The sequence below is a fragment of the Chiloscyllium plagiosum genome, chromosome 6 (assembly GCF_004010195.1).
Source record: "Chiloscyllium plagiosum isolate BGI_BamShark_2017 chromosome 6, ASM401019v2, whole genome shotgun sequence".
NCBI classification, from domain to species: domain Eukaryota; kingdom Metazoa; phylum Chordata; class Chondrichthyes; order Orectolobiformes; family Hemiscylliidae; genus Chiloscyllium; species Chiloscyllium plagiosum.
In genome coordinates this window covers 106,348,618-106,372,199 of record NC_057715.1, presented here as the reverse complement: position 1 = coordinate 106,372,199, position 23,582 = coordinate 106,348,618, and the positions used below count along the sequence as shown (strand labels likewise).

General features: G+C 40.5%; 1 protein-coding gene across 4 annotated transcripts in view; it reads left to right on the top strand.

Annotated features, from left to right (window-relative positions):
* Positions 1 to 4,965: 4,965 nt before the first annotated feature.
* Positions 4,966 to 23,582, top strand: part of asmtl (acetylserotonin O-methyltransferase-like) — a 46,148-nt gene continuing 27,531 nt past the window's right edge. For 3 of the 4 annotated variants that reach the window (XM_043692348.1, XM_043692351.1, XM_043692349.1), the window contains exons 1-4: positions 4,971 to 5,103; positions 16,170 to 16,301; positions 17,587 to 17,634; positions 22,152 to 22,216. In XM_043692348.1, coding sequence (XP_043548283.1) covers positions 5,011 to 5,103; positions 16,170 to 16,301; positions 17,587 to 17,634; positions 22,152 to 22,216 — 338 coding nt within the window. In that variant the 5' untranslated portion in view covers positions 4,971 to 5,010. Of the gene's footprint in view, positions 5,104 to 5,908; positions 6,112 to 16,169; positions 16,302 to 17,586; positions 17,635 to 22,151; positions 22,217 to 23,582 lie in introns of all 4 variants that reach the window. The other variant, XM_043692350.1, reaches the window with a different exon arrangement.

The following is a 23,582-nucleotide window of genomic DNA, read 5'->3' as shown; positions in this document are numbered from 1 at the left end:
CTCCTCACTTTGCAACTGGAGGAGGTGACAACACCTCCTCCACACCAGTGGTCCGCAAGGTTGCTCAGCCACTTACTATACTCTGTATACACTGAGACAGTGCAGCCGAATTCAGCGCTAACTCCCTTTACAAATTTGCTGATGACACCAGCATTGTGGATTTGATGTCAAACTGATAACGTGGAATAGAGGAAAGAGATAGACAGCTTAGTGGTGTGGTGTAAAGACAACAATTTCTTCCTCAGTGTCAGCAAAATGATGGAGCTGATCATTGACATCAGAGAGCAGTGTGGAGGACACACCCCTGTTTGTATCAGTGGAAGTGGTCATAGAGATGTCCAGCACAGAAACAGACTCTTCAGCCCCATTCGCCCATGCTGACCAGAAATCCTAATGTAATCTAGTCCCATTTGTCAGTACTTGGCCCATATCCCTCTAAACCTTTCCTATTCATATATCCATCCAGATGTGTTTTAAATGTTGTAATTATACTAGCCTCTGCCACTTCCTCTGGCAGCTCATTCTCTACATGCACCACCCTCTGTATGAAACAGTTGCCCCTTAGGTCCCTTTTAAATTTTTAACCTCTCACCCTAAATCTATGTCCTTCTGTTCTGGATTCTCCCACCCCAGGGAAAAGACCATGTCTATTTACCCTATCTATGCCCCTCATGATTTTATAAACTTCTATAAGGTCATCCCTCAACCTCTGATGCTCCAGGGAAAACAGCCGCTAGCCTATTCATCCTCTCCTTATAGTTCAAATCTTTCAACTCTGGTAACATCCTTGTAAATCTTTTCTGAACTCTTTCAAGTTTCACAACATCCTCACAATAGGAGAGAGACCAGAATTGCACACAGTATTCCAAAAGTGGCTGAACCAATGTCCTGTACAGTTGCAACATGACCTCCAAACTCCTCTACTCAATGGTTTGACCAATGAAGGAAAGCATACTAAACATCATCTTCACTTTCCAATCTAGTTGTGACTCTATTTTAAATTAGTTATGAATCTGCACGTCAAGGTCTCTTTATTCAGCAACACTCCCCAGGACTTTCCGAGAGCTTCAAGTTCCTTGGGGTAAATATCATCAACAATCTCTCCTGGTCCATCCACGTCGATGTTGCAGTCAAGAAAGCTACCGATGCCTCTGCTTCTTCAGAAGGCTAAGAAAATTTCCATAATGACTCTTACAAAATTTTATAGCTGCACTGTGGAAAGCATCCTATCTGGATGCAATTAGCTTGAAATGACATCTGCTTTACCAAGACCACAAGAAATTACAGAGTTGTGAACGCAGCCCAGTCCATCACGAAAGCCAGCCATTCTTCCATTGACTCTGACTACATTTCCCACTGCCTTGGGAAAGCAGCCAAGATAAACAAAGCGCCCTTTGATTATTTGCAGGAGGAGGTCATTCATCCCTTCGAGCCTGCTCCGCCATTTATCATGATTCTAGCTGATCATCCAGCTCAATAGCCTAATCCTGCTTTCTCCCCATAACCTTTAATCCCATTTGCCTTAAGTGCTAGATCTCGCCGCCTCTTGAATACATTGATTCAATGTCTTGGTCTCAACTACTTCCTGTGGTAATGAATTCCACAGGCTCACCAGTCTGGGTGAAAAAAATGACTCTTCTTCATCCTCCATAGTCTACCCTGAATCCTCAGGTCATGTCCCGCTGGTTCTGGACATACTCACCATCGGGTACGTCCTCCTTGCATCTACACTATCTAGTCCTAATAGATTAGAGGTTTTGAAAAGATTTGTAGCTCGGCTTGTGGGTGGGGTGATAGATTTGTTCGAAAGCTGATGAGTTTTTCTGCAGACATTTCATCACCTTGCTAGATGACATCATCAGTATGTCTCCAGTGAAGCGTTGGTGGTCTGTCCCACCTGCTATTTACGTGTCTCTGTTTTTTAGTTCTGTATCTGCGTGATTTCTATATGGGATCTATTTCAAAGTGTTTATTTATTGAGTAGTGGATAGAGTGCCAGGTTTCAAGAAATTCTCTCGCATGCCTCTGTTTTGCCTGTGCTAAGATGGTTACATTGTGCCAGTTGAATTTGCATCCTTCATTGTCAGTGTGGGTGGAAATGAGAGTGTCCTGGTCGTGTCTGGCAGTGGCGAGATGCTGTTCATGCACTCGTATGGTCAGTTTTCTTCCTGTTTCCTGTTTAACATTTTTCACAGTCCTTGCAGGGTAGCTTGTGGATTACTAGGAGAAAGAAGGGACTGCAGATGCTGGAGATCAGAGTCAAGAGTGTGGTGTTGGAAAAGAACAGCAGGTCAGGCAGCATCCGAGGAGCAGGAGAATTGATGTTTCAAGCATAAGCCTGATGAAGGGCTTATGCCCGAACCGTAGATTCGCATAATTCTCGAATACTGTCTGACCTGCTGTGCTTTTCCAGCACCATACTCTCATCTGGTAGGTTACATTCGTCCTGTTGGCTGTGGGTGTCAGATCTTTAACTTTTGTGAGGACCTGATGAAAGTTGTTTACTGGTTTGTGGGCTGCTACGATTCCTAGGGGTCTGAGTAGTTGGGTAGTCATTTCTGATATGTTGTTGACATACAGTATGGTCGCTATCATGTCTGGTCATGTAGTGTTCTCTTCTTTAGGTTTGTTGCATGAGTACCAGAAGATGGTGCTCCTGGGGTACCCATTCCATTTAAATCTCTTGAATAGGTGGTCCTGTTCTACTCTTTGGAGTTCTGGTTTGCCTATTTATATAGTATCCTAATGCAGCTTTGTTTGTGAGTATTGGAGTGATTGCTATTATAGTTCAGTAGCTGGTCTGCAGATAGGTTCATCCTATACACACTGGTCTGGAGTTCACCAGTAGGTGTGCATTACACTTATACAACCAGGTGGGTTTTTACCCCGTTTTAACCAGGCAGGGGAGTCTGCTGTTCTCCTAATTAGTGAACTTTATTTGGTGAGGATGTTATTGATGTGGTAATGAGCTTCTTCCAGTTGTGTACGTTTAATAACGGTAAAGATATCATCTGCGTACCAGTTACCGAGTTTCGGTTGGATGGTAGGGATGGCTGTCCGTTCCGAATGTTGCATTACTGATTCTGCTATCAGTCTTGATGTCGGGGACTCCATTGCTGTACCATTGATTTGTCTGTATATTTGTCCGTTAAATGTAAAGTGAGTTGTGAGACACAGTTCCTGTAATTTTAACATGCTGTTCTTGTTGATGCTGCTGGTGTCATCTGGTGTCCAAATATCTACTTCATTGCCCAATAATGTGGCAATGGTATTATTGGCTCGGTCAGTGTTTATAGGTGTAAAGTCCTGTTAGAATTTTATAAATCTCTGAGACTCCCCCGTCATATGTCTGAATGCCAGTGAAAACAATCCTAACCTAATCAATCTCTCCTTATAGGTCAGTCCCACCATCCCTGGAACCAACCTGGTAAACCTTTGTTATATTCCCACGAGAGCAAAAGCATCCTTCCTCAGAAAAGGAGACCAAACCTGCACACAGTATTCTAGGTGTGGCCTCACCATGGCCCTGTAGAACTGCAACAACACATCCCTGCTCCTGTACTCAACACCTCTCACAGTGAAGGCCAACATACCATTTGTCTTCTTTACCATAGCTTACCTCTAGCAACTGGTACACAAGGATACCCAGGTCCTGCTATACACTCCCCTCTCCCAATTTACAACCATTCAGGTAGTAATCTGCCACCTTATGTTTGCTTCAAAACTGAATAACCTCACATTTGTCCATATTATACTGCGTCTGCCATTGATTTGCCCACTCACCCAACCTGTCCAGATCACGCTGAAGGATCTCTGCATCCTCAACACAGTTCACTTGGTATCATTGCAAACTTTGAGATGTTACATTTTGTTCTCTCATCTATATCATTAATATGTATTGTGAAAAGCTGAGGTCTCAGTACTGATCCACATGGCACCCCACTAGTTACTTACTGCCAATTTGAAAAGGGCCCGTTCATTCCTACTCTTTGTTTCCTCTCTGCCAACCAGTTTTCAATCCATCTCAATACACTTCTCCAGTCCCATGTGCTTTAATCTTGCACAATAATCTGTTATGCGGGACTTTGTCAAACACTTTCTGAAAGTCCAAATATATCACATTGACTGGCTCCTCCTTGTCAACTCTACCAGTTACATCTTCATAGAATTCCAACATATTTGTCAAGCATGATTTCCTCTTCATAAATCCATTCTGACTCTATCTGATTCTGCTACTGCTTTTTAAATGCTCCACTATGAAGTCCTTGATAATGGATTCAAGAATTTTCCCCCTACCGATGTTAGGCTTACTATTCTATAATTCCTTGTTTTCTCCCTACCTCTCTTTTTGAATATTGGAGTGAGATTAGCTACCCTCCAATCTGCAGGGACTGTTCCAGAGTCTCTAGAATCCTGGAAGATGAACACTAATATATCCACTATTTCTGGAGCCACTTCCTTAAGTACTCCGGGATGTTGATTATCAGGTATTAGGTTTTTATCTGCCTTCGATCCCATTAATTTTTCCAGCACCATTTCTCTACTAATATTGATCTCCCTCCGTTCTTCCCTCTCACTAAATCTTGCATTCTCCAACATTTCTGGTATGTGATTTGTTCCTCCTTTGTGAAGACAGAACCTTGTGGAACAAACTAAAACTAAGGGGCATACTTGAAGCATAATGTGCTTCTCTTTTAAGACAGAAATGAGAGTGTTTTTATCTTGAAGGATCATTAGTTTGAAAATTGCACAGGAGGCTGAATTTATTCAAGGCTGAGTTATATTTTTGCTTTATAAGGGAGGCAAGAGTTAGCTGGAGGTCAGGTGGCAAACTGGAAAGTGGAGATGAGACAGCAACTAGATCAGTCATGATTTTATTCAGTAACAGAGCAGGTTTCTTAGATCAAATGACATTGCCTTGCTCCTAAGTCCCACATTTCTAATGTTCTCTTTTAATTTCTCGTAGGTGAAAGTGAGCAAATTGTAAAGTAAAATTACCTAACAATCACCATGGTGCTGAATCCAGTTATTTCCAAACTTAATGGAAAATGTGTGGTCTTAGCTAGTGCTTCTCCACGCAGGAGGGAAATTCTGAACAACGTTGTAAGTACTGGCTTAAATTATACAACAAGTCACTTGTGACTGCGCTTTATGGGCAAATAAATGAAATTTAAAGGCCTTATAATACAATATTGCTGAGAGAAATTAGAAGACTTTCACCGTGCAGTAGCACCGTAGTCATTTGCAGATACATTAATTTGGCAGTGCTTTTCCAATTTGTTAGATGATTCTTTTGCTAGATTGCTTTGTTGGTCAGACATTAAATATGCTTGTTTTCAAATGGGAAGTTTCTTTTTCTCTCAGGATTCGAGTGTTTGGAACTCTCTTCCCCAGAGAGTGGTGTAAGCAGGTTCATTGTATATATTTAAGGCAGGAGTAGATTGAATCCCTCCTTAGACAAGAATATGGATATTGGGGGTTGACAGTAGTCAGGAATGTGAAGTTGAGGCCGCAATCAGATCAGCCATGATGCCATTGAATGGTAAGACAGGTTAGTGGGACTGAGTGCTGTGCTGATTCCTGATGAAGGGCTCCGGCAAGAAACACCAATTTTCCTGCTCCTCGGATGCTGCTTGACCTGCTGTGCTTTTCCAGCAACTCACTCAACTGCTGTGCTGTTCCCAGTTCCTACTTATATGTACATTTATATGTTCATCATCAAAGGTCCTAAGCCAGTTTTGGGGAACCTGCGGCTTTAAGGCTGCATGCGGCCTTTTAGAACATTGTGTATGGCCTTTTGAATGAATCCAAATTTTGCAGAACAAATCTTTTATTTTTTATTAATATGTTTTTTTCGTCCTTTATTATTTTTGTTTTAATCTTAAAATGAATGTATTTAAAATACCAGAGAGTAAAAGAAAATTCAACGAAATAATCCCCACTTATTGCCGCGAATCTACATTCTCCTACTTAACCAAAATCAAGATGCCCTTAAGGTGACGAATGACGGACACCCATCCAGAGGATCAGCTAAAACTGCAGACCTCCATGCTGCAACCAAATATTCAAATGCTTTCCTGCAAAAAGCAGTCACAACAAAGTCATTAAAAGGTTAGTTAACTTTAGAATTAACATTTTTTTCATTTTTTTTAGTTAGTTAGTACATTTTAGTTAGATTTTTACAAAATAATGTGAATTTTGAAGACTATATAATTGAAGTTTCTTGGATGTGGCCTTATTAGATTACAACTAACATAATGCGGCCTTCCAACATGAAAAGGTTCCCCACCTCTGTCCTAAGCTCCAGAATTCCCTCGGTGTACACCTCTGCCTCTCTTTCTTCCTTTTAAGAAACTCCTTAAAATTTAGCCCTTTGATCAAGTGTGCGGTTGCCAGTCCGGACATGTGGCTGGGTGTGATATTTTACATTACAATGCTTCTGTGAGGAGCTATGGAAAATTTCATTAGGTTACAAGCACTCTATAAATCCAAGTTGTTGATCGTCTGCATCATTGATTTGCTTGTTTGTCTATTTTTTGTACAGCTACTTTTAATTGTGATGAAACAGCCTGTGTATATTTTAATGAAATGACTTTATTTTTTTCTTTGAAACCATTTAGCTTCTGGTTTATAAAAGACACTTATCCAAATGTACAATTAAATGCAATAAGGAACATTATCATTTTTATTATCATTTAAATTATCATTTTTACACCACACTTTAGGAAGGGTATATTGGCCTTTAAGGGAGTACAATGTAGATTTACACGAATGACATTTGGACTTCAGGGATAAAGTTATGAGGAAAGACTATGCATATTTGGCCTCTTTTCCCTAAACTTTCGAAGGTTCGTTGGTGGTCTGATCGAAGTCTTCAAGATATTAACCGAATAAAGCAGAGTGGATAAACTATTTCGACTGGTTGGGGATTCTAGAACTCGGTTGCTGATAGTCTAAGGCCTGTGCCCGAAACGTCGAATCTCCTGTTCCCTGGATGCTGCCTGACCTGCTGTGCTGTTTCAGCAATAAAGTTTCAACTTTGATCTCCAGCATCTGCAGACCTCACTTTCTCCTTTAAGAATTAGTTCAGACTATTCAGGAGAGATGTTAGGAAGTGTTTCTTCACACAAAGGGTGGATGTTTGGAATTCTCTTCCATAAATGGAAGTGGGTGCTGGATCAGTTTATTTAAAGTCAGAAATAGATAACATTTTTTAAAGGAAAGGTATTAAAGGATGTGGGCTAAAGACAAGTAAATGTAGTTAGGCAACAGATCAGCCATGATCTCAATGAATAGTTGAACAGGTTCAAAGGATTGAATGGACTACTTCTATTACATGGAGAGTTTTTAAAAGCCTGCATGAGAGACTGAAGTAGGATACAAATCCCTGAAAACTCTGGCAGTCCAGGTTGCCCAGGCAGACTCATTATTTCCAGCTGTTCCTGCCCCACATAACTTATTTTTTTCCGATCTTGACTTGATTTTTTTTCCCCTCCTTGTCCAGTCTCTTCCCACTTACAACTGCAATTCCTCTGATGCTTTATGTGAGTTTCAGAATTCCCAGATCACAAGCACCAGCTACCTTCTCTTCACCATGGAAATGTAATCCCTTTACACATCCATTTCCTGTCAGAATGATCTTGGGGGCTCTCCACTACTTCATGGAAAAAAATGGCTTGAACCATCTCCATCCACCATCACCCTCTTCGTCTTGGCCAAGTTTGTCCTCACTTTGAACAACTTCTCCTTTAACTCATCTCACTTTTCTCAGATCAAAGTTGTGGCTATGAACACAGAACATAGAATATTACAGTGCAGTACAGGCCTTCGATGTTAGGCCGACCTGTGAAGTTAATCTGAAACCCATCTAACCTACACTATTCCATTCTCATCCATATGCCTATCCAATGACCATTTAAATGCCCTTAACATTGGCGAGTCTACTACTGTTGCAGCAATGTGTTCCACGCCCCTACTACTGAGTAAAAAAGCTATCTCTGACATCTGTCCTATATCTATCTCCTCACAATTTTAATCTGTCCCCTCATGCCAGCCATCACCATCCAAGGAAGAAGGGTGTCACTGTCCAACCTATCTAATAAAAGTTAAGACACCATATGCCTTCTTAACAACCCTATCAACCTGGGTGGCAAATTTCAGGGATCTATGTACCTGGACACCGAGATCTCTCTGCTCATCTACACTACCAAAAATCTTGCCATTAGCCCAGTATTTTGTATTCCTGATGCTCCTTCCAAAGTGAATCACCTCACACTGTTCTGCATTAAACTCCATTTGCCACTTCTCAGTGCAGCTTATCTATGTCCCTCTGTAACCTACAACATCCTTTGACACTATCCACAACTCTACTGACCTTAGTGCCATCCGCAAATTTACTAACCCATCCTTTGATGCCCTCATTCCAAGTCATTTATAAAAATGACAAATAACAGTGGACCCAAAACAGACCATTGCGGTACATCACTAGTAACTGAACTCCAGGATGGATATTTCCCATCAACCACCACCTTCTTGTCTTCTTTCAGCTAGCCAATTTCTGATCCAAACTGCTAAATCTCCCTCAATCCCAAGCCTCCGTATTTTGCGCATTAACCTATTGTGGGGGGCCTTATCGAATGTCTTACTGAAATCACCTATTTCGTCACCTTTTCAAAAGACTCAATAAGGTTTGTGAGGCATAACTTACCCTTCATAAAACTGTGTTGACTATCCCTAACCAACTTATTCCTTTCTAAATGATTATAAATCTTATCTCTAATAATCCTTTCCACACTTTTACCACAACCGTAGTAAGGCTCACTGGTCTATAATTTCCAGGTTGTCTCTGCTCCTCTTTTGGAACAAGGGGGGGACAACATTTGCTATCCTCCAGTCTTCTGGCACTATTCCTGTGGACAATGGCAACATAAAGATCAAAGCCAAAGTCTCGGCATTCTCCTCACTGAGAATCCTAGGGCAAATCCCATCTGTCCCAGAAGACTTATCTAATTTTGCACTTTCTAGAATTGCTAACACCACCTCCTTGTGAACCTTAATCCTATCTAGTCTAGTAGCCTGTATTTCGTATTCTCCTCGACCGCATTTTCTAGTGTGCATACTGATGAAAAGCATTCATTCAATGCTTCCCCTATCTCCTCTGACTCCACGCACAACTTCCTACTACTATCCTTTATTGGCCCTTATCTTACTTTAGTCATTCTTTTATTCCTGATATAGCTGTAGAAAGCCTTAGGATTTTCCTTGATCCTGTTCACCAATGACTTCTCATGTATGGGTACCCACATGGGCCCCGGTGTGCCTGTCTCTTTCTGGACAACATGGAATATCCCTTGTTCCAACCCTATTCAGGTCCATTCCCATAATATTTACTCCGATATATTGATGACAGTCATCAGTGCTGCTTTCCCCTCTCATCCAGAATTGGAAAAATTCATTAATTTCGCTTCCAATTTCCACCCTGCTTTCACCTTCACCTGGTCTATCTCTGACTCCAACCTTCCCTTCCTTGACATCTCTACTTCCATTTCTGGAGATAGGCTGGCCACTGATGTCCACTATGAACCCATACACTCTTACATTTAACTGGACTATACATACTCTCACCATTCTTCCTATAAAGTCTCCATTCCATTCTTCCAGTTTCAGCCAAATCTGACCCGTCTCCTGCACTTCTGTGCTCGCCTCTTTTATTTCCTTCTACAACACTGATAGTCTGTCCCTGGTCCTCACTAGTATTCAAATGCAAAAGACTGTAAACCACCGTTTCCGCCTCCAGTGGGATTCTGCCATCAGACACACATTCACTTCCCTTCTCTTATCAATATTGCAAAGACCATTCCTTCCCAGACACTCAGGTCCACCACTCCACAACTCCAACATCTTCCCGCACTCCCATGGCATCTTCCCATACAATCACAGGTATAATACCTAACCATTTACTTCCTCCCTCCTCACTATGCAAGGTTCTAGTCACACTTTCCAGGTGAAGCAGTGATTTACCTGCACTTCGTTCAAATTAGTCTGCTGTGTTTGCTGCTAACTATGTGGTCTCTTCTACACTGAGGAGAAGAAACACTGACTTCTTTATGGAGGACCTACATTCTGTCCACAAAAAATGACCCCAAGCTTCCAGTTGCCTGCCACTTCCAGATACTGCCCTATTCTCTGGCCAATATTTCTGTCTCGGCCTACTGCCTTGCTCCAGTGAGGTTCAGCACAAGTTTGGAAGAACAACATCTCGTTTCCTGCCGGGGGAGTCTACAGCTTTCAGGACTCAGTATTGAGTTCGATAATTTTAGGGCCTGCATACCATCCTCGTGTCTTTTAGCCACAGCACAGGTCGTTGTCATCACATGGGCTGCTTTCAGCACTGCCAACCCTTTTTCACTATTTCATGCCATTATCTATCCTTTTGCTTGGGTATCTTTCTTTCTGTCCGTCTAGGCTCTGTCCCCACCTCACCTATCCTCCCATTATCCCCTACACCACCTTCTCCTGGCTACTTGTTTGAATGGGGAGTCAGTGCACCTGAAGCACTGACTCTGCTTTCTCTCAATAGGTGCTGCCAGACCTCCAGAGCTTCTCCAGCAATTTCTGTTTCAGGTTTGAGTTCAGATTTATTGAATGCCATGACCTTGTTTGTCGCCTCATTTAACTCAAACATCATTAGGAACAATTAGAAGCATTGTGTATTGCATCCTTTGAAAGAGTACTGATTCATAGAAATCCCTACAGTGTGGAAGCAGGCCATTCAGCCCATCAAGTCCACACTGACTCTCCAAAAGGCATCTCATTCAGACCCACTATCCAATCCCTGCATTTCTCATGGCTAATCCACCCCGACTACACATGCATGGGCACAGTGGGCAATTTAACATGGTTATCCCCCTGGCCTGCATATCTTTGGGCAGTGGGACGAAGCTAGACTGCAAGGAGGAAACCCATGCAAACACAGGGAGAACATACAAACTCCCACACAGACAGTTTCCAGAAGGTGGAATCAAATCCGGGTCCCTGACATTGTGAGGCAGCAGTGCTAACCACTGAACCTCTGTGCATTGTTGGTTAGGTGACGAGCAGAATAATTTCATCAACCAGGTTCAATTCCTGTTCCAACTGAGGGACAGTTTCAACTGCCTCTTACCCTGACAGTGGAAGGTAATGCCAAATCACTCTGATAAAAGATGCCACAAAACAGTTCAGGGCACAGCACACATGACATGATTTATTTAGACTCCACGTGGAAAAGTTATAAAATCTAATACATTTTGCTACATTCTCTGAGTAGTTTTAACAAATGATGCAATAACTGGATGCATGATGGCTTTTTAACGGTTCTTGCTAAGTTACATATCAATTAGTGAAACTTGTATTTAGTGAATTGATTTTCAAGTGAGTGCATGTCTGTCTTTTTATGGACGTTTTGCAAACTTTGTTACTCGTATTCTATCCTCCTTCAAAATGTGCCCTGGATTTTCTGATTATTTTTAGACCAGTCGCAATCCTTTTAACGTCAGCGGAATATCACCTCAATTAATGCAGTACAATAAAAGGAATTCCAGATTTTGACCTCTTGCTAAGGTGTCATGCCATGCATACTGCTCTTCCTGTGATCTTTCCAACTAGTTCTTAATTTATGAATCTTGTCCTTTAGCTTTGGTGGGATACTTGGTCTCAGATATAATACTGTCCTCTGGGAATTTATTCAACGTGTGTACTTTGGAATGAGATGTTAAACTCTCTTCCTCCTCTGAGACTATAAAAGGTCCGTGACACTGTTCAAAGGAGAGCAAGTGCTTCCCTGCTATTCAGCAACTCTGAATCTTTAACAGGCAATCTTGTTGTTTGTTTGATTGCTCTTTTTTGGATCTCACAGTGCTCAAGTTAGTTGTGTGTTTCTTTGATTGTTTATTAGATTCCTTAAGAGTGTGGAAACAGGCCCTTCGGCCGAACCAGTCCACACCGACCCTCCGAAGTGTAACCCACCCGGACCCATTTCCCTCTGACTAATGCACCTAATACTATGGACAATTTAGCATGGCTAATTCACCTGACCTGCACATCTTTGGACTGTGGGAGGAAACCGGAGCACCTGGAGGAAACCCATGCAGACGCAGGAAGAATGTGCAAACTCCACACAAACAGTCACCCGAGGTTGGAATCCAACCTGGGATCCTGGTGCTGTGAGGCAGTAGTGCTAACCACTGGGCCACCGTGCCACCCCAGGTTACAATCAAAATCGCACTTAGAATTGTACAGCAACAAAGGAAGCCATTATGCATTTGTTGTCTCTTTGCATGAGCAATCCACTTCATCTAATTTCCCCATCCTTGCTTCATAACCCTGTAAATTTACCCCCTCATGATTCCCCTGTGATTAACACAGAAATGAAGGACTGAACCAGCTCCTTTCATGCTTAATACTCCTAAGTCTTTGCTTTTGAAAATTATTTTTAAGCCTGGTTTCTTGATCTTTTCAGGAAGTGCACAGAACCTGCTGTGTGGGAAAAGCTAAGTTTTCTCATGGTCCTTTTTCAATTTTCTTGTCCTTCATTGGTTTATAGACATCCTGCTGCTTTTTGAGGATGTTGCTAGTAGTAGAGACAAAAGAGAACCAGTAGATGTGGTATGTTTGGATTTGTAGAAGGTTTTTGATAAAGTTGCACACGTAAGGCTAGTTAGTAAAATGGGAATACGTGGGATTGGAATATACTAATATGGATTGTGAATTGGTTAACACACAGAAAACAAAGTGGTCGTCCTAAATAGATGATTAGTCTTTGGTCCACAACTGTCATGGTCTGTATATAAATGATTTAGAGGTGGGGACCAATTGTAATATTTCAGTGGTATTATCGTTAAACAGGTAATTTCCTGGGCACTCACTATGGCAAATGGTTCAATTTGAATTCAGTTTTTAAAAATAGTCTGGAATTAAAATTTATAAAAATCATTGTTGATTGTCACAAATGTCCTTTAGGGAACACAACTGCAATCCTTGCCTGGTCTGGCCTGCATGTGACTCCATACCCACAGAAGTATGGTTGACTCTCAGCAGCCCTCTGGGCAATTAGGGATAGCAATAAATGCTGGCCTACCAGTGATGACTTGGTGGTTATGGCTGGTGACTGAAGAACATGATCTCAGCACAAAACCACTTAAGACTGAGATGAGGGATTTCTTCACACATTGTGATGAATCTTTGGAATTCTCTTGCCCGGGGCTGTGGAAGATAAATCATTTAATAGGATCAAGATAGAAATTGATAGGTTTCTTGAGACTAATGACATTAAGGAATATGGAAACAGCATACAAACAGATCCTATTTATGATAAGGAAGCTTGACAGGCTGAATGGTCTACTTCTAATCCATATGTTTATATGTATGTATGTAAGGGGAATGGGGTAGCTTTGGAGTAATAGTAGTGTGCCAGTATTCTGTATCTCAAGGTTAATGCTCCAGAGACATGAGTTCAAACTCAACCATGACAGCTGAGGGAGATTAAATTCATTAATAATTGAAATGAAATGCTCACCTCATTAATAATGAAGATGAAATTACCTGATTATTGTAAAAATCCATCTGGGTGAAAGTTCTGGAAGTCCCTCCCTAAGGACATGTGACAACCTACAACACATGAACTGCATGTTTCAAGAAGACAGCTCACCAGCATCTTCTCAAGCAACTCGTGATGGGCAAAAGAATGCTGACCAGCCAGCGATGCCCACATACACAAGTGAATAAAAACAAAATATAGTTCAACAATGTAATTTAGAGAACAAATGCTGCTGTCATTACCCATCTGACCTACATGTGATTCTAACTGCTTCTTTAAGTGTTTTAGAAAGCATTTCATTCTGAGTATATTTAGGGATAGTCAGTAAATGCTGACCTTGTCAACATCCTCTCATTCTAAGAATAAGTTTGTAGAAATTTACCTTCGGGGCCCCTGGAGGTGGTCCTGCCAGGATTTGCCATACTCAGTGAACAAAGACACTTGCAGACATGGAATATTGCTGTACTGTGAGACATTTGTTGAAGCTTTTTAGTTTTCTTCTCCTGAAATGCATTCAAGTCTTGTGCTGTTTAGGCTTGGGGAGTCATTGGTTTCCATTGCTTGCTTTGTGGCAATGCCTTGGCCAATCAGAGTGGGTTGCGAACAAATCAGCATCCTTTTTCTGCTATAATGAAATTTGCTATTCTTGTGTTTGGCTTGATGTGTGCAAGACAAAAGCTTGTTTTTTTCAGGTAAAATTTAAAGGTACTATGTGTTCTGGTATAACAGTTGCAGTTCCTCAGCAATCTCTCACGAGAGAAAATTGTGCTATGGAAAGCCACTGTAGAAGATTGCTATATTCGTTCAGTAGAGAGTTCACATTGTCCAGACAGCGTCCACGATTTGTTAACCGCGTTATAGCCAATTCACATTGACGAGACGTGCATTATACCAGAACTACCAGGAAATAGATGCAATATGTTAAAACTTTAATGGAATTGCACTATTAAACTTAAATTTAGCATGAAAATAAAATAGATTTTATCGAGGAATTTTTTCCACTTCCCTATCCTGTTTTAATACTTTAACTTCAATTTATCTCTTTTCTAATGTAGTCTGTTCCACTTGATCCAACTTAATTCTCGAAATTTTTGAATTCAAATCTCCCTCTCCCTCACCCCTGCTTTAGAAATGGGAACAACCTTACTTGCAGTGGCTTCAAAGAATAGCTCTTCAGTCTATCAAATGGGGAGAAAGTGAGGTCTGCAGATGCTGGAGATCAGAGATGGAAATGTGTTGCTGGAAAAGCGCAGCAGGTCAGGCAGCATCTAGGGAACAGGAGAATCGACGTTTCGGGCATTAGCCCTTCTTCAGGAGTAATAGTAGTGTGCCAGTATTCCTGAAGAAGGGCTAATGCCCGAAACGTCGATTCTCCTGTTCCCTAGATGCTGCCTGACCTGCTGCGCTTTTCCAGCAACACATTTCCATAGTCTATCAAATGGCCACAGCCTGCACATTGACCAGGTTATTTCTTAGGCGCAATGCCGATTTTTAGTTAGCTTTAGCGTTAAAATCAAATAGCCTTCAAAAGAATGTCTGCAGTAATTTGTTCATGGTATTTAAAGGGTTAGTTACAATTAGCAGCACAGTAACCCAGCCTGGCCAGTTAAGCCTGTTCTGCTATTCAGTTGGAAAAATTGCCTATCCATATCGTAACTTCTCTGTCCTATCCTAACTCTGTAATCATTAATATTCTTGCCTAACAAAATGTTATTCAGGTTTTTTTTACAAAAACTCTGCTGTGTGAAAGCAGGCCATTCGGCCCATTGAGTCCACACCCACCTCCAAAGAGTATCCCACCCAGACCCTATGCCCTACCCTCTCCCTGTAACCCCACATTTCCCATAGCTAACCCACCCAGCATGCACATCTTTGAACTGTGGGAGGAAACCGGAGCACCTGGAGGAGACCCACACAGGCACAGGGAGAATGTGCAAACTCCACACAGACAATTGCCCGAGGGTGGAATCAAGCCCGGGTCCCTGGTGCTGTGAGGCAGTAGTGTTAACCTTTAAACAGGCCAATATGGTTCTCTATTCCAGCATATTTTCAGTTAGCACCTGAAAAGAAATCTGCCTCATTCAGATACAGTTATTTTCGTCTAACTGCAAGAATAGTTCACCACTTATTTTGTGTGTGTTTTATAATCTCCCTCTAATTCTTTAAAATTAAAATTTAGCTTAAACTCAACAGCTTTTTGGGATCAGAGTTCCAGATCTGTACCAGCTGTTTTAAAAAAAAGTCACCCCTGAATGACTTAGATCTTATTTTAAGGTTATGGTCCGAGCAACTTGATCGGGTGGGTTTCGCTTCGGCGGGTCGGTGTGGACTTGTTGGGCCGAAGGGCCTGTTTCCACACTGTAATGTAATCTAATCTAATCTAATCTAATCTTTATTATTTATTTGATCAGTTCCTTGTAATCGCTCTAAACATCTCAATTAGATGACTCATTAATATTCTGTTAGAGGGAATGTTAGTCTATTCTTTGTAACAGGTCTTTGTAATTTAATTTGTAATTTAACCTGTTTGACTAGTTTTGTTTTAATATGGTTTCCACCAGAGTTTTCTCATTTATTCTTCTTCACACTGCAGGGTCTTAGGTTTGAAGTGGTGCCTTCCTGGTTTAATGAGACACTTGACAAATCTTCTTTTGAAATGCCATACAATTACGCAATAGAGACTGCAAAGGAAAAAGCCTTGGAGGTGGCAAAGAGGATGCACTTGGTATGCAATAAAACTTGATAAAATTATGAACCAAAAGATCTGCAGTTGCCCGTTTCTACTGCATCGTGATGCTAATGCAATTGTTTTAGTTTACAATGCGGCTGTGATATTTTTCCTCTAGGAAATTAGGTTTTGAGTACTTTAAAACAGATTGTTTACCTACATCTTCTAAGTAGGTAGAGGGATAAATTTAAAGCTAAGATGTTATGGTGAACATTCATAAAACACTGGTTTCAGTCTCAACCTTTGAGTTCTCTAAAGAGAGCTCATTACTACCAACCGTAATGACTTTCTGACTAGGAAGTCAATAATTTTTTAGTTTTATTCAACCCTTTGTTACCATTCAGTTTAAAAAAAAAAGCAATTAAAATGTCTTCTGTTATTATTTTTTATTAAAACATACATGCAGCAAACTTTGTTTTAAAGTGCACACAATGAATTGGCACTCTTGATAAATCAGCAAAGATTACGTGCTGGGCGGCACAGTGGTTAGCACTGCTGCTTCACAGAGCCTGAGACCCGGGTTCAATTCCCGCCTCAGGCAACTGTCTGTTTGGAGTTTGCACATTCTCCCCGTGTCTGCGTGGATTTCCTCCGGGTGCTCCGGTTTCCTCCCACAATCCAAAAATGTGCAGGTCAGGTGAATTGGCCATGCTAAATTGCCTGTAGTAGGAGTAAATGTAGGCAAATGGGTCTGGGTGGGTTACGCTTCGGCGGGTCGGTGTGGACTTGTTGGGCCGAAGGGCCTGTTTCCACACTGTAATTAATCTAATCTAATCTAATCTAATCACATACTTCAAATACCTGTAATTTACTGTATTATTCTGTCCAGTTATTGTTAGAGTTTTTAACATTTATTTGCCTCAATGTAAATATACTTGTTCAATGAAACGGACACGTGAAATATCAACAGTTGATTCAATTTCTCGTCAAATACTCTAATTTCCTGCAGTGTCCAGAAAGTTAGTTCAGGAAGCGAGTGAGCAGGCTCTCTGCTGCAAAGTTTTATTTAAGGCAAAATTTCATTATTGTTTCAGTGATTTAAGCTGTAAATAAAGTATAACAATGATATGTATACACTTTGCATTATATCTCTGTTACTTAATCTGTATTTTTATGTGGGTCTGTTGATTATCCAGAATATTTGATCAACAGACACACAGCTGGTCCCTTAGGTATCAGTAAATAAAAAGTTTTCTGTGCCTGCAAACTGCTGAAAGTACAGTTTGAATCACCTGATCAGAAAAATGGCACTAAGAGAATTTGAATTTTTCTTCTCTAACAGAAACACTTCAGGACTCCAGATATCGTCATTGGAGCAGACACTATTGTGGTAAGCAAAAGTAGAGTGTAGAATTTGAAGATGAACTCTTGATTTTTCCATTTGAATTCTTATTTTGAATTTTAAAGTTAATACGTATGCCAAGAAATTGTGTATAAAAAAAAATCACTATTCTCCTTATTGGTTTCAAGGAATTGTTACCTAAATGTGAAACACTGCAGAAAATTAAAGTTAAGTATAATGATGTAAGAACTCACAAGATTCATCATATTCCTTTTGTGTTGCTGATGTCCATTAGAGAAGGAAATCGATTGCTTTTATCTAGTCTGCACTATCTAGGCCTCCAGTTTCACAGCAGTGTGATTGATTCTTAACTGCCCCCTGAAATATCCCCAAACAAGCAGTTCAAGGGCAGTTTGGGATGAGCTTCAACTTCTGGCCCTGTCAGCTATGTCCACATCCCATGAAAGAGCAAAGGAAAATAGAATTTGACCAGCTACTCTGTCAGGGGAGCAGTTAAAACTGATTGCTCCAAATGCAGCAGTAAGCTATTCCTAGAAGATGCAAGATTTCAGATTTTTTTCTGATTCGTATGTTCGTACAAAGAGAGCATTCATACAGTCAAAAATGTTGCTCCCCCTTGCAGTGGTGTTCTTGAGAATGTCCTGATCAGTGTAAGATGAAAAGCTTGAAGAAAGTGTCTTTTTTCCAGAAATTCTGTATTACCAAACAACTCTTAAAAGTGCAAACTATTCACCTTTCAGAAGTATGTTTAAAAATGTGACAGTTTAAATGAAAATTAACTAGTTCAGGGGCAAAGTACAAATGTGACAGCCATCTGTCATCACAGTGAAAGTTTAATATTTTCAAATGAGTATCAGCAAGCACAGCAAATTATGTCAGATTGGTTATTGTTCAGGTTAATAACTTTGGCAGAATGTAAATCAAGCAAAGTACTGTATAAAATTAGCCAAAAATTCTCAAAAGTTGGAAATTGGACATAAAAAGTAATATTGCTAAAAATATACAGCAGTATAGCCTACATTTGTAAAGAGAAATATTTCCTGCTTTGACCTTTTACAAATATTGAAACAAAGAAGATAGGAGCAGGATTGACCATTTGGCCATTCGAGCCTGCTCTGTCCTTGAATGTGATCCTAGCTAATCATCCAACTCAGTGTCACATTACCACTTTGTCCACATACCTTCAGATTTTAGTGAAAGCATTCAATGTTTTGTCTACAAATGCTTTCTGTGGAAGAGAATTGTACAGGCTCAGCATACTCTGGTGAACGAATTTCTCCTTACGTCTGTTTTAAGTGGCCTGTCCTTAGAATACTTAGAACTTAGAATACCTACAGTGTGGAAACAGGCCACACAAGTCTACACCAACTCTCCGAAGAGCAACCCACTCAGATCCATTCCCCTAAACTATTTACCTATATTTACCCCTGCGAATGCACATAACCTACACATCCCTGAACACTATGGGCAATTTAGCATGGCTAATTCACCTAACCTGCACATCTTTGGATTGTGGGAGGAAACAGGAACACCCAGAGGAAACCATGCAGATGTGGAGAGAATGTGCAAACTCCACACAGGCAGTCATATGAGCTTGGAATTGAACTCAGTCCCTGGCCCTGTGAGGCAGCAGTGCTAACCACTGCACCTGTCCTATATCCTTAAACTGTGGCCTCGGGTTATAGATTCCGTGTTCACCAGGAATACCCTTTCTTTATTTCCCCTGTCTAGTTCTTTTAAAATGTTATAGGTTTCTATGTGATTTCCCCTCATTCTTCAATACTAAGTGATTGTAATTCTCACTGATCCTTTCTCTTTACGTGTCTATTCTACCAACCTTGAAATCAGTTTGATCTACCTTTGTTACACTTGTTCCATAATCAGAACATCACCTCAGATAAAAAGACCAACATTGCACACACAACTCCTGGTGTGGTTTTCCAAAGCACTGTACAATTGTAGGAAGACACCTTTGCTCCTGTACTCAAAGCTTCACACTGTTTGCTTTCTTCACCACTTGTTGCACCTGAATGCTTGTTTTCTGGTGCATGAGGACACCCAGCTGTTGCATAACCCCAGACCTTCTTGGTTCAGATAATAATCTGCCTTCCTGTTTTTGCTATCAAAGTGCATAACCTCACATTACACTTCATCTGCCCACTCACTCAACTTGTCCAAATTGCACTGAAGCATAGTTCACCATCCCACCCAACTTTGTGTCACCTGCACATTTAGTTTCTTTATCTAAATCGTTAATGTATAGTGTGAATATCTTGGGTTCAAGCACTGGACCCTGCAGTACCCCACTAGAAATTGCCTGTTGTTGGAAAGTGACTCGTTTATTCCTTGTCTTTCCTGTCCACCAACCAGTTCTCTTGCCATCTCAGTGCAACTAGCCTTATTACCATGTGCTTTAATTTTACATGCCAGTCTCAGTGTTTGATAAGGTCCCAAATATCTGAAAGTCCATGTTAAACTGCATCCATTGACTCCCCCCTTATCAACTTTACATGTTACATCCTCAAAATTCCAGTAGATTTGTTAAACATGATTTCTATTTCTTAAATCCATGCTTACTCTGACCCTGGAAGAAGTGAGGACTGCAGATGCTGGAGATCAGGATCAAGAGTATGGTGCTGGAGAATTGATGTTTCAGTTATAAGCCCATCATCAGCCCTTTCTGATGAAGGGCTTATGCCTGAAACATCGATTTTGCTGGTCCTCGGACGCTGCTTTACTCTGACCCTGTCACCTTTTGAAGTGCTCTGCTATTAAATCTTTTAAAATGAACTCTTAACATTTTCTCCAGTATCAACATCAGGCTAACTCATTTATAATTCTGTTTTCATTCTACGTCTTCAAATAGTGGGATTACATTAGCTATCCTGCAATGCATAGGAGCTGTTCCAGACTTTACAGAACCCAGAAGAATGATCACCAATGCCTACACTATTTCTAAGGCCACTTCCTTTAGTCATTTGAGATGTAGATTGTCAGGCTCTGAGAATTTATGGGCCTTTAATCCCATCAATATCCCCAAAACCATTTCTTGACTATTATTAATTTATCTCTGTTCCACCCTCTCACTAGACCCTTCCTTGCCCAACATTTTTGGAATGTTGTTTGTCTTTCTTTATGAAAGTAGAACCAAAATATGTGTTTATTTGATCTGCCTTCTCTTTGCTGCCCATTGTAATGTAACTTATTTCTGATTGTAAGGGACCTACTTTTGTGCTAATTTTTAAATTTAAATAAATGACAAGCAAACTGCTCTTTAAGATAACTTACTTGTTGTTATTTTCAGGAAATAGAGGACAAATATTGAAAAAGAGGCAAATGTGAGATTATCTGTAGAGGGTAGGCCAGAGCTACTAATTTTGGATTACCCTCCTATATTATAAATCTCCTTTGCCCTGTGTATCCCTGTGTATTTTCGTTGGTGGTAGATGTATTTCTTAGCTTGTATGCCTTTGCTTAGGGAATAATTATAATTTTTGAATTAAGGTTTTCACACAATTATACGCGTAGTTTTTGTTTTTGAATTATTCAAGCTTTTTAATGATATAAGCATCATTGAAATCCTTATTTTCTATCCTGAAAAATTGTTCCCAGTAAGTTTCTAAATCATGATTTTTGCTTCTGAGTCGTCATTTAGAAACTAGGAGCTTAATTGTTCAGAATGTGAATGCTTTAATGTTCCTACCCTGAAATGGCAAAATAATCAGGTAACTTTGGCATGAAAGGGGCTGGATCCAATTGTGATATTTCCCTATTTTAATTTTGCCCCTTCCAAGAGCAAGCTGAATTATAAACACAAGTCATACAGTGTGGGCTTGGGATTTCTGGGCCGTAGAACTGTCTCATTGAGATGTTCTAGGACGATCAAGGGAGTTGTTAGGTATGTTGGAGAGAAACAGTTTCTTCTTGGGGGAATGTCCAGAACAAGGGGAACGTTACCTCAGTAGCTAGACTATTCAAAGACCTAACTGTTTGCATAAAAGTTAATGACAATCTGGCATTGTTTCTTGCACATTATACCTTGCCTCTTCCTGCATCACACCCTCAAAGCCCTCCCCAAGAAAACCTGTTGATGCTAGGTCAATGGAATATTTGAAAACTGAGATTGTATGTTTTTGTTAGTCGAGTGTTTTAAGACCATTGAGACCAAGGTGAAGAGAAAGTTAACTTCTGGATCAACCGTCATCTAATGGCATAGTGGTTCAGGCTTAAGATGATTGAACAACCTTCTCTTCTTTCATTGTGCTTAAAGTTTAGATGTGATAACATGCCTAATGGCAGTTCTTTTGAGTATCAGCAAGCTGCTCAATTGCACGAGGAGGAACTTCACGAGACCTCATGTATCCTTACCCAACAAACAGCTGGTTCCCCTCCTTACCACATTGACCTCGCCTCACAAGCCACAGTACAAACTAAGGTTTTCAAGCACATAGTTATGGTATAAACAGTTCTCTTGAAGCTGTGAAACATTGAATAATATAGAGATTACTTTATCAGATGTCTTATAATTATTTTCCACTTTTCAGTCCATTGACGGTGACATTCTCGAGAAGCCTGTAGATAAACAACATGCACACGCAATGCTATCAAGGTTTGTTATTTCTCTTCACCCATATCTGACTGATTAGCCCATTTATGTAACACTTGGAAGAAACTTTCTAAGGTGCTTCACAGATCCTTTGATAGGAATTGATCTAAACTTCATTTGGGTGAAAATTGGGGAAGGGTTTGCTGAAAGACATAGTAGTAAGGGTGGAGGCGAGGTGCAGGGTGTTGGGCAGGGAATACCAGGCTTAAGGCTGGATACTGAAAAGGTCAGAGTTACAGGGGAGGTAGGAAGGAGCAAGTCGGTGAATGAATTTAAAGGATGAGTATTCTAAAATAGGAAGTGGGAACCAAAATAGATCAACAACTACGATAGGAACTTAATGCTGTCTAGGATCCAGATAGTTATGGATAAGCTGTCCCCAATTGAGTTTGCAGCACAGAACATTTGGAAAAATTGTGTAAGATGTTGACAAAATAAAATCTGAATGAAATTTTCAGAAGAAGGTGAACTGAATTTGAATGGGGTATGTTAATTTGCCTGGGACATTAATTAGGCTTGGGGGATATGTGATTCAAGGTCAGATTCAAATTGAACGTGAGAAATAAGTGATTTTTTTTAACCTGCTTCACCACTGAACAAGATGTCAGATCTCCTGTCTGAAATACTCCTCCTCCAGTATCTTCACATCCCTTGGCACCCAGAAATCTATCAATTTTTGCCTCGAATATACTCAGCAACTCAAGGCTGAAGATTCACAATTCTTCGGGTGAAGTGATTTCTCCTCACTGGAGCCCGAATGGCTTTAGAACATAGAACAGTACAGCACTGTACACTTTTCCTGCTCTCATTTGAAACCTGTGCTCCCTAGGAATTGATATTTGCACCATAGGAAAGAGATGCCAACTATTCACCCGTATCCACACGTCTCGTAATTTTATATATTTCGATGAGATCACCCTTCAGCCGCCACAATATCTTTGATCACATGTTCCTCACTCCCCAATCAGGCAAATATTCTCTCAGCTTTCTCTACTCTGTCGCACACCTAAAGAATTTTATGTTTCATTTCGATAACAACTCATTTGTTTAAACTGCAGAGAATGTAGGGTAAGTCTACTCAATCTCTTCTCATTATACAATATCTTCATTCCAAGAAACAATCTAGTGAACCTTTGTTGCAACCACTTGAGGATAAGCATGGTTTTCCTGAGCTACGGAGACCAATATTATAGATAGTAGGCCAGGTACGGCCTCATAGGGGTCTTTTTAATTGTCATAAGATTTCATTCCTCTTGTACTCAATCCATTTCGAATAAAGAAAATCATTTAATTTTCTAATTTCTAAGCAGATAAAGTGTGGCATGGGAAAAAGCACAGCAGGTCAGGCAGCATCTGAGGAGCAGGAGAG